At 40.0% G+C, this 12194-nt stretch overlaps 1 protein-coding gene across 1 annotated transcript in view; it reads left to right on the forward strand.

Moving 5' to 3' along the window:
- Positions 1-12194, forward strand: part of LOC150074972 (rab-like protein 2A) — a 209424-nt gene that overhangs the window by 14301 nt on the left and 182929 nt on the right. Inside the window, exon 2 of the mRNA XM_090388715.1 lies at positions 9583-9612. Within this exon, the coding sequence (XP_090244841.1) occupies positions 9583-9612 (30 nt within the window). The remainder of the gene's footprint in view (positions 1-9582; positions 9613-12194) is intronic.

Consider the following 12194-nt stretch of genomic DNA (forward strand, 5'->3'; position numbering starts at 1 on the left):
CCATTTCACCCCTCCGTTCATTCCAAATACCTGTCCAGCTCAGCCTTATATTTATTTAGGCTATCAACGTCCACAACAAAGAATGGAAGTCTGTTCGACCAACCAACTACCCGCTAGCTAAAGGCAAACTTCCTCACATCTATCCTACATCTGTTTTTCCTCAATTTGAATTTATGCCCTCTCAGATGATTATTCTGAGCAAGAGCTAGAATTCCAGTCAGTATTGAGCATGCTCAAACCATTCAAGGCTTTACACACCTCAATCAGATCACCTTGCAAGTGCCTAGTCTCCAGACAATGTAATTTGCAAAATTTAAGCCTTTCTTCATAAGAGCAACCCTTTGATCCATTCACTAATCTTGTTGTTTTCTTCTCTATGCTCGTTCCAACAGCTCTACATCCTTTTAAAATGAGGCTTCCAGACCTGTATACAGTACTCAAGGTACTGTACTTAAGGAGGTGATTATCACCTTATACAAGGGGATAATCACCTCCTTATCCCTGCTAGAAAAATTCCTGTATATCATTGACAATACACTATGAGCTATTTTTGCAGACCGTCTGCACTGCTCAGAAAATTTCATATCTGCTTCCACAATTACCCCCAGGTCCTTTTCTTTCTCTACCACTGTGAGTGTGTTACCACAGAGTTGAAATGTCACTCTGGGGTTGCTGCTTCCCATATGTAGTACTTTACATTTGTCAAGGTTAAACTTCATTTGCTACCTCTCAGCCCATCTGCTCAACTTTTATAGATCCTGTTGCAGCAGCGTACTGTCATTACTGTCCTTAACAACCATGCCAACCTTCGTATCGTCTGCAAACTTGGACATTAAGCTTGATATACCATCATCAATGGGCGCCTCCGTAGCCAGTTGGGAAGGAGCAGCAGTGCATAGCACACGCTTCTTGATTAGACCGGTGTACGAGACCGTCACCACTAAATACGGAGGATGCAGAAAGGTCAGGGAATGACCACCGCATATTCTTGGAGCAATATAGCCTTAGTTGCTAATGCTCCTAAAAAAAAACCAAATAACAAATAACAATAACCATGATCAATATCATTTATAAATACAGAAAACAACAATGGACCCAACACTGAACCCTGAGGGATTCCACTAATAACATTTGTCCATGATGAGCAGTGGTCCATTGATTACCATTCTCTGTCTTCTCCCACTCAACCATTCCTTTATCCATAGCAGCAATTTGCCTCCAGTGCCACACTGCTCCAATTTGTGCAGCAGTCTTCCATGTGCAACAGTATCAAAAGCATTTCTAAGATCCAAATATATGATATCAAAGTTATTCCCTGCATCCAGTTCCTTTGTGACCACATCATAGTATCCAATTAAATAAGGTCAGGCAAGACTTTCCCTTAACAAAACCATGCTGTGTCCGAACTATAATTGAAGTCTTGTCTAGATGATCCTGCAGTGCTTCTTTAACCAGTGCCTCCATTAATTTTCCTGGAACAGAAGTTAAACTAACAGGTTTATAATTACTTGTGTAACCTTTTGATCCTCCTTTGTGAATTGGGGTCACATTTGTACATCTCCAGTCCAAGGGTACCTCTCCTGAGTCCAAAGAAGCTCTCATAATTATGGCTAAGGGTTTGCTTACTTCCTTTGCTGCCTCCTTTAATATAACTGGATAGATCCCGTCCACCCCGGGTGCCTTTTTTATGTTTATCTTCAAGAATTTCTTCTCAACTTTCCTCTCAGTTATTACAAAATCATCTAGCTTACTTCCAGAGTTTAACTCACTTCTGGCATTCCCCTCCCTGAATAACTCCTCATGGGTGAATGTAGATGCAAAATACTCATTTAGTTTGTTAGCCACCTGAGCAGGATCATCAACAGTTGAACCATCAATATCCAGTGGAACAATCCTATTCATTCCTGCCGACCGGGCTAGCCGGGTAGGTAAAGAATTACTTAACAAGTACAGGTCACTGTTGAAAAAAAGCCGTGAATTAGGGTTGAATTTGAAAGTGTCTGCAATTCTGCCCAGACACGATAGGAGGGAGTATATGATGAGAGCCCTGTCGATCAATTCGGCCCTGGAAAAATTGGGCAAGGTTCAAGGGGTAGAATTTTTTTCAGCCTGGTCTGTACTTGTTAACAGGAGAGACTGCTTCTACAGGGATGGGATACATTTAAATAGAAAGGGTGCAAGAATGTTTGCTGATGCTATCAAGGCTGTGTTAGGTGGGTCGGAAAACTCCTAGATTGGGGGGATACAAGGACTAATAGATTAACAGTAGCCACTGGTAGAGGTGAAAGTGATTCTTGCACTGCTTCTATTGGAATGAGCTGCAGCCTGGAAAATAAGATGCAGGATATTTCAGAGACTGCTGGGAATCATTGGGGTTCAAGTAAACACATGGGTTGTGTTAAGGTAGCTAAGAAAAAGAACAGGTGCATGTATACTTGCGTGTACACCAATGCTACGAGTTTAGTAAATAAAATTTGATTAATTTGAGGTATTGCTCAAAACATCAAAGGCAGATATTGTGGGGATTTCAGAGATGTGGCGTGACACAGATATAAGGAATGCAGAACTGGAATTTGGGGAGTACAATGTCTATAGAAATGATAGACAGGATAGGAAGGGAGGAGGGGTTATGCTATTAGTTAAGAAATACATAAAATCCAAGGAAGTGAAGCCAGTTGACATTGCTGGACATTGCAGTGTCGAGTCAGTTTGGTGTGACATAAGCATTGGGAGATCCAAATTGAGAGTAGGAGTGTGCTATAGGCCTAATGACTCTGATGAGTATAATAAGAGCCGGCCGGGCTAGCCGAGTGGGTAAAGTACCTGCCCGGCAACCCAAAGGTCGCGGGTTCGATTCCCGCCTCGGGCTTGGATCAAAGTACTGCAAAAACCTTGGGAGGTGCAATATGGCCACAGAAGCCGATGCGCCAACAACTACCAAATCGAGTATAATAAGAAACTGTACAGGGAAATAGAGTGGGCCAGTAAATCAGAGAGTCTTATAATGGGGGTTTTAATTTCCCAGATGTTGACTGGAATTTGGGGGCTGGTCACTCACACACTAGCAAGCCTTTTGTGGATTTATTGGATGATTGTTTTCTACATCAGCATGTTCGGGAGGCAACTAGAGGGAGTAATGCTCATGATTTGATTATCAGTAGTGATTCTTCATGCATTAAGAATCTGCAGGTAAATGAACCACTAGGTGGCAGTGATCACAGTGTGCTGAAGTGGGATTTACTCAGAGGTAACTACCATTAGGGGTAAAGGGAAGGGTTATTGCTTTCGTAAAGGCGACTACGATGGACTGAGACAGTATTTAAATTCTATACAGGGGGACCAACTGATTTGGTTACCAACAGCAAATTCAAAATGGGAAGCATTCGAAGAACTTATCTTGGAAGCTACTAGACTTTACATACCAACTAAAAAATATTGTTCAAGGTTTAGGCCTAAGTGGATGTCAGAAGAACTAATGAGACATATGGCAGAGAAAAAAAATGCATGGGATACATACAAATTAACACGTGACACAGAAGCCTATGATAGATACAAGTTGATCTGTAACCAAGTTACAAAGGAGGTTAGGCAGGCGAAGGCAGATTACGAGAAATCTTTGGCAAGGGATGCAAAGAAAAACAGCAAAGAGTTCTTTACTTATGTAAACTCTAGAAGGAAGGGGATGAATCAGAGTGGTCCACTTGATATCGATGGGTCAACTGTTGATGAGCCTCCTCAGGTAGCTAACAAACTAAATGAATATTTTGCATCGACATTCACACATGAGGAGTTATTCAGCGAGGGGAATGCCAGAGGTGTATTCAACTCTGGCTGTAAGCTAGAGAATCATGTAGTAACTGAGAGTAAAGTGGAGGAGAAATTGTTGAAGATAAATACAAGAAAGGCACCTGGGGTGGATGGGATCTATCCAGTTATATTAAAGGAGGCAGCAAAGGAAGTAGGCAAACCCTTAGCCATAATTATGAGAGCTTCCTTGGACTCAGGGGAAGTACCGATGGACTGAAGATGTGCAATTGTGGCCCCAATTCACAAAGGAGGATCAAAGGGCGACACAAGTAATTATAGACCTGTTAGTTTAACTTCTGTTCCCGGAAAATTAATGGTGGCACTGGTTAAAGAAGCACTGCAGGATCATCTAGACAAGACTTCAGTTATAGCTCGGACACAGCATGGTTTTGTTAAGGAAGTCTTGCCTGACCAATTTGATTGGATACTATGATGCAGTCACAAAAGAACTGGATGCAGGGAATAACTTTGATATTATATACTTGGATCTTAGAAAGGCTTTTGATACTGTTGCACATGGAAGACTGCTGCACAAATTGGAGCAGTGTGGCATTGGAGGCAAATTGGTGCTATGGATAAAGGGGTGGTTGACGGGGAGAAGACAGAGAGTGGTAATTAATGGACACTGCTCATCATGGACTAATGTTATTAGTGGAGTCCCTCAGGGTGCAGCATTGGGTCCATTATTGTTTTCTGTATTTATAAATGATATTGATGATGGTATATCAAGCTTAATGTCCAAGTTTGCAGACGATACGAAGGTTGGCAGGGTTGTCAAGGACACTACTGACACTATGCTACTGCAACAGGATCTGGAAAGGTTGAGCAGATGGGCTGAGAGGTGGCAAATGAAGTTTAACATTGACAATGTAAAGTATTACATTTGGGAAACAGCAACCCCAGAGCAACGTATCAACTCTGTGGTACTACACTGACAGTGGTAGAGAATGAAAGGGACCTGGGGGTGGTTGTGCAAGCAGATATGAAGTTTTCTGAGCAGTGCAGACAGGCTGCAAGAGTAGCTCATGGTGTATTGTCGATGATATATAGGAATTTTTCTTGCAGGGATAAGGAGGTGATTATTCCCTTGTATAAGGCAATGGTCAGGCCACACCTAGAGTACTGTATACAGGTCTGGAGGCCTCATTTCAAGAAAGATGTAGAGATGCTGGAACGAGTACAGAGAAGGGCAACAAGATTAGTGAATGGAACAAAGGGGTGCTCTTTCGAAGAAAGGCTTAAGTTTTGAAAATTACAGTGTCTGGAGACTAGGCACCAGCGAGGTGATCTGATAGAGGTTTATAAATCCTTGAGTGGTTTGAGCATGCTCAATGCTGATGGGATTCTTCCTCTTGCTCAGAGTAATCACCTGAGAGGGTATAAATTCAAATTGAGGAAAGACGGATGTAGGATAGACGTGAGGAAATTTGCCTTCAGCCAGCGGGTGGTTGGTTGGTGGAACAGACTTCCATCCCTTGTCGTGGAAGTTGATAGACTAAATAAGTTTAAGGCTCAGCTGGACAGGTAATTCGAACGAACAGAGGGGTGAAGTGGAAGTGGTTATTTTATATTTTTTTATTTTTTGGCTGATGCTGCATAAGCTTGCTTTCTTGCATCAAATGCCTCTACTAATGCTAATGCAAAAGTGCCTGCCTGGCAACTCAAAGGTCGCGGGTTCGAATCCTGCCTCGGGCTTGGATCAAAGTACTGCAAAAACCTTGGGAGGTGCATTATGGCCATAGAACTACCAAATCCGATGCGCCAACAACTACCAAAAAAAAAAAAAAAAGATTCATTCCTTTCTTTCTAGAGTTTACTTAGGCAGACAACTCTGTTTTTCTTTGCATAATTTGTCAAGGATTTCTTATAATCTGCCTTTGCCTGCCTAATCTCCTTTGTGATCTGTGAACTTGGTTAAAGACCAACTTATATCTATCATAGGCTTCCATGTCACCCATTAATTTATATGTATGTATGCCATGCATTTTTTTTCTCTGCCATATGTCTCATTAGTTCATCTGACCTCCATTTAGGCCTAAACCATGAATAGTATTTCTTAGTTGGTATGTAAAGCCTAGTAGCTTACAAGATAAATTATTTGAATGCTTCCCATTTTGAATTTACCGTTGGTAACATCATCAGTTGGTCCCACTGTATAGAATTTAAATACTGTCTGAGTTATCGTAGTCGCCTTTACGAAAGCAATAACCCTTCCCTTTACCCCTGATGGTAGTTACCTCTTTGAGTAAATCCCACTTCAGCACACTGTGATCACTGCTGCCTAGTGGTTCCTTTATCTGCAGATTCTTAATGCATGAAGAATGATTACCGATAATCAGTCGAGTATTACTTCCTCTAGTTGTCTCCCGAACATGCTGATGTATCGAATAAATCCACAAAAGCCTTGTTTGTGTGTGTGAGTGACCAACCCACAAATTTCAGTCAAATGTGGGAAATTAAAATCCCCCATTATAAGACTCTCTGATTTACTGGCCCACTCTTTTTCCCTGTACAGTTTCTTAATGTACTCATCAGAGTCATTAGGCCTATAACACACTCCTACCCTCAATTTTGATCTCCCAATGCTTATGTCACACCAGACCGACACTGAACTGTCCAGCGATGTTGACTGGCTTCACTTCCTTGGATTTTATGTGTTTCTTAACTAATAGTGTAACCCCTCCTCCCTTCCTATCCTGTCTATCCTTTTTGTAGACGTTGTACTCCCCAAATTCAGTTATGCATTCCTTATATCTGTGTGACACCATGTCTCTGATATTCTAATAATATCTGCCTTTGATGCTTTGAACAATACCTGAAATTCATCAAATTTATTTACCAAACTGCTAGCATTGGTGTACACGCAAGTATACATGCACCTGTTCTTTTTCTTAGCAACCCTAAGACAACCCATGTGTTTACTTGTACCGCAATGACTCCCAGCAGTCTCTGAAATATCCTGCATCTTGTTTTCCAAGCTGCTGTTCAATCCAATAGAAGCAGTGCAAGAATCACTTTCACCTCTGCCAGTTAACTGTTAATCTATTAGTCCTTGTATCCCCCCAAGATCACAGTTTTTTGACCCACCTAACACTGCCTCGATAGAATCGGCGAATATTCTTGCGCCCTTTCTATTTAAGTGTATCCAATCCCTGTAAAAGAAGTCTCTTCTGTTAACAAGTATATACCTGCCTGAAAAAATTCTATCCCTTGAGCCTTGCACAATCTTTCTAGGGCGAAATTGATTCATATGGCTCTCATCATATACTCCCTCGTATTGTGTCTGGGCAGAATTGCAGACACTTTCAGATTCAACTGTAATTCATGGCTTTTTTTCAACATTGACCTGTACTTGTTAAGTAATTCTGCCGGTCTCCTACTCTTAATATCATTAGTGCCAACATGTACAAAAATATCACCTTTTGTGCCCTTAAAAGATGATATCTGTTCTATAACATCATCAACCTTTGCCCCTGGCAGACATATCCTGGTCTTGTTCTACCTATCCTTTTTACATAGCATGTTCCATGTTTCCCTGACAATAGTCACCAACAACTACTAGTTCCTGTGGGACCGGCGCCTTCTACCTTGGGGATTGCCGCTGTGTTGCATGATGATCAAGTGCAAGCTCTGGCATTGATGTGGGTAGCTGAGAGCTTGATGGGCCCCTCAATTTAGATACTTCTTGGGCATCCACCCTGTCCTTCAAGCTCTCATATAGGCCCATAACAACTGTGAGTTGTTGCCTCATTTCCTCGCACTCCTTACATCGCACACACACATATACAAATACATCCCTCTTAGCGATGTCATGTCCTGTACCTGATTGCTCCACAAACATCAAGCAAGCAGTGCATTTTAAATTCAGAGGGCAACTGCCACTCTCAGTTCTCCCCTGAGCCACAGCACTCCATTTAGCTTGAGCCTTTTGCTTCTGCTCTGGTCTGAGTCATGATTTTGATTCAATTTCAATAAAATTTCAATTTCAGTACAAAATTATAACCCTAAACTTGTATCCCAATGCAGTTGTAACATTATATATCTATATATTTTTTTTTCAGTATCATGTATTATCTTCCAGTTTCTTTATATAACTTCTGTATCAAGTTATATTAATTAATTATGTTACGTTTGTAAAATCTAAGTCGTTATATGTATTTAGTTAAAAAGTACAATTTAATTGGCAATGAAGTTCAACAAGATTAATAAATTTTATTGATTAATTCATAATATTATATACTATACTATACTATACTAAGCTAATGCTATCTAGTTTGGGATATAACGTATCGTATAACAATGACGGTAAGTTAAGAACAGTAAATCTACGGACACTTAAGTATTAATTAACTTCCAGAATCTCGCTGTCTCAATTCAGAATAAGCCAAGGATCTTGAATAGGTCTATAAGCTACTTACAGAAAATAATTTAGTATAACAATTAGTCAATAAAGTGGCTAAATATATCTAAAAAACTTCCCGTTCGCCGGCTCTGCAAAATTTGTAAAACATGTGGATTGGATACCCTTACCGATACTAAGTAATAACCTACAAAATCTCTAAGTTAAAATTTAAACTAAGTATCATAACTAGGAATATAGAGCTACTCTAGAAAATAAGTTAATATGCCAATTCAAGCTAATTTAAGTTAATCAAACAGAAAAAAACTTTCTATTTTCCTGAGCTGTAAAAACTTTGCCTGCACAAGGCTATTCTTGTTCATATTGAACTTTATCTTTAATCAATTTCTAAATGCCTATAAATATTCAACGACGGAATCTGCTTTGGGCTCAGAAATACAAATATTAACCAGCAGATTCTTAAACATGGGTTATCCCCTTGCTACAATACACCCAATTAGGGTACAAGCTAGGGATAGGATACAAAATACTACATCAACCAACAATTTTAATATTAAAAAATACTTTATTTCTACCCCATATGTTGAACAGTGGTACAAACAGCTTAACAGATTCTTTAAAGATATACTGAAAAATCGCTCAGTCCTTTCCTCGTTCGCAACACAAATAAATGACTTGGTATACAACATTTCTTGTGGTGATTGCAACTCTTCATACCAAGGTTCTATGCGGTTTCTGCTGAATTTTCGCGTTAATCAACATGCGGCCTCAGTTCGTGATTCTCATTCAGCATCGTCAGAATTAGCCTTTCATGCTGTTAACGAAAACCATACTTTTTTTTTATTTAACAAGGCCAAAATACTTGGTGTCCAACGTAAATACCAGACTATTAATTGCAGAAACTGTCAAAATTAAATTGCATGAGAATTCTGTTAATGTTCACTGGCCATTTCTAATCTCCAATTCGTGGGCTTTTATGCGCAAGCGTGAAGACAAATCATCCCTATTTAAGTTTCATGCTCACCCCTATTCGGTAATTTTTGTTCCTGTGATCACAACATATGGTTGAAAAGCATTGTCAGTTTCAGGAAGAAAAATCATTTTGCAATTTTTTTTCATTAAATTTCTTTTAATTAATTTAATTTTTAATTGCATTAGGTTGATTTTTAATTGTGTTCAATTGATTTTTAATTAATTTTTACTGTAATGTAATATTTTCAATTTTTTTCATTTTAATTGCTGGAGAGTATCATATGAAAGTGTTGTAGGTATTATATTGAGGCAAACTTCTCTTATCATTTTACAAATATTGATATCAACATAGAACGTATTGAGCATTACAGCTCTGGTTCATACTATCAGATACTATTTTCAGTACTGATTGGTATAATGAAATATGCACTCTTTCTTTGCAGGTTAATAGAAAGATTTCTGATAGATGGATAGTATCCTTTTGTTCTTTTGTGAAATATAAATATATTAGATTAATGCAAATTATAATTTTGTATTTTTATTAGTTATTCAGATTAAAAAAGAAAAACTCTGAAAAGTGAATATGTTTGAAGTAACTGTATCAAACTTAAACATGGAGAATCATTCTGGAAAAAAGCAAGCAAGAAATAAAAAAAAAACTGAAAGCCCCACACACAGTATAATTAACTATAATACATATAAATGTGTTGTGAAAATAACTGTGACTGTTGTGGCTTAATCTGATATATGAATATACAGGGTGATTCACTACCAGTGCGACAAACTTGCAGGAGGTGTAGGTAGCACAAAGACGAATCTGAATCACATAGCATTGCAGGGTCCGAAATGCCTTCATCATGCGGTAGAGGACATTGAACGGGAGGTCCCGGAACAGTGATCCCGCTGGAAGTCAGCATTTGCGAACCGGTTCCCGAGGCAGTAGGATGGACGAGTATTCAAACGTTGAACTGGCCGACATGCGCCTCGTGTATGGAGCTGCGGACTGTAACGGGCGCGCCGCTCTGCGCTTGTACCAGGAACGTTTCACGCACAGGCGTTTTCCTCATCAAACGATTTTCGCACATGTGCACAGAAGGTTACGTGAGACTGGTTGTTTCACGAGAGGTACCATGAATCGAGAGCGAACGACAAGGACGCCAGACAATGAGGAGAATGTCCTACATCTTGCAGAAGGCAATCCGAGTAAGAGTACTTGAGCGATAGGCCAACGATTGGGTATTTCCCAATCCACTGTATGGAGGGTACTGTCAACAAACCAAATGAGTTCATACCATCTGCAACGCGTCCAATCATTGGAGCCTGCGGATTATCCATTCAGGAGGACTTTTGCTACTTGGTTTCTTCAACAGAAACGGTTCTCAAATGCTGACTTCCAGCGGGATCGCTGTTCACGCGACCTCCCGTTCAACGTTCTCTACCGCATGAGGAAGGCATTTCGGACCCTGCAATGCTATGTGATTCCAATTCATCTTTGTGCTCCCTACACCTCCTGCAAGTTTGTCGCACTGGTAGTGAATCATCCTGTATATATATATTTTTTTTATTTGCAGTACTGGTAACAGCAATGAAATCTGCAGGTCATTTTTTTTATTGCTGATTTGTTGGTACAAGATGCCACAGCTTGTGCCATTAAATGAAAAATAGAAGAGTAGGTTGTTTTAGTACTTTTTTTGCCATTTTCATATGTTATTGTAGCATATAACATTTGACAGCATGGTTTGAAGTTCATGACTTTGTTACTCTGGAGGAAAAGAATGTTAACTTTAGTATTAATAGAGGCATATGATGCAAGAAAGCAAGCTTATATAGCATCAGCCAAAAAAAAAAAAAAACAAAACAAAACATTCGCTCCAAATTATTTTTGTTGTTGTTATTATTATTAGCTATATGGAGCAAGGAGGCTTATGCTGCACCAGCCAAAAAAAATTCCTGAGAGAGAGAGAGAGAGAGAGAGAGAGAGAGAGAGAGAGAGAGAGAGAGAGAGAGAAAAAAGCAGAAAGGAACCAAGAAAGAGAAGAATAATGATATCCAGCTCAGGGCCCTAGGTGTGCCAAGCCCATACTCACCAGATGTGAACCGCTGGGGGTTATGTTTTAGTTCTGCCTTGAATTTATTTAAGCTGTCAACTTCCGCAATGACAGATGGTTTGTTCCAGCAATCAACCACCCGCTGGCTAAAGGCAAATTTCTGCACATCCATTCTACAACTGTCTTTCCTCAGTTTGAATCTATGCCCCCTCAGGTTTGTAATCTGAGCAAGAGGAAGAATCCCATCAGCATCAAGCCTGCTCAATCCATTCAAGGCCTTATACATCTCAATCAGATCTCCTCACAGGTGCCTAGGCTCCAGCAATTTGCAGAACTTAAGCCTTTATTGTTGCCCTTCTCTGTACTCATTCCAGCAGCTCTACATCCTTCCTAAAATGAGGCCTCCAGACCTGTATATAGTACTCAAGGTGTGGCCTGACCGTTGCCTTATACAATGGGATAATCACCTCCTTATCCATGCTAGGAAAATTCCTGTATATCATTGACAAGACACCATGAGCTACTCTTGCAGACTGTCTGCACTGCTCAGAAAACTTCACATCTGATTGCACAATTACCCCAGATCTTTTTCATTCTCCACTATGCTGAGTGTAGTTCCACACTTACTCCTTGGTGCTTGGACCGCATCTGCATTGACAGCTAAATTCCAGAATTCTCTATTATGTGCAAGCTCTCTCTCTCTCTCTCTCTCTCTCTCTCTCTCTCTCTCTCGCTCTCTCTCTCTCTCTCTCGCTCTCTCTCTCTCTCTCTCTAGCTCGCCTCTCTGAAAACAACAGTGTCTTTATACCATCCTCATCTCAGGGGTGGTTTGCCAGCCTTCTTTCATTAGTATGGATAGCATATTCAGCCTATCTTAATTTTCTTTCCTTTATGATTTGAATAGTGGCGGATAAAAAAAACTGCATCACTTGTGAATTTTGCAAATAATGTTTTGCACTGCATTTTGGGTTGCAGAAATGTTCGAAATGCTTGTGTTAGATGGAATA

Source organism: Mastigoproctus giganteus, chromosome 14 (assembly GCF_048544385.1).
Source record: "Mastigoproctus giganteus isolate SK-2022 chromosome 14, ASM4854438v1, whole genome shotgun sequence".
Classification (NCBI taxonomy): Eukaryota; Metazoa; Arthropoda; class Arachnida; order Uropygi; family Thelyphonidae; genus Mastigoproctus; species Mastigoproctus giganteus.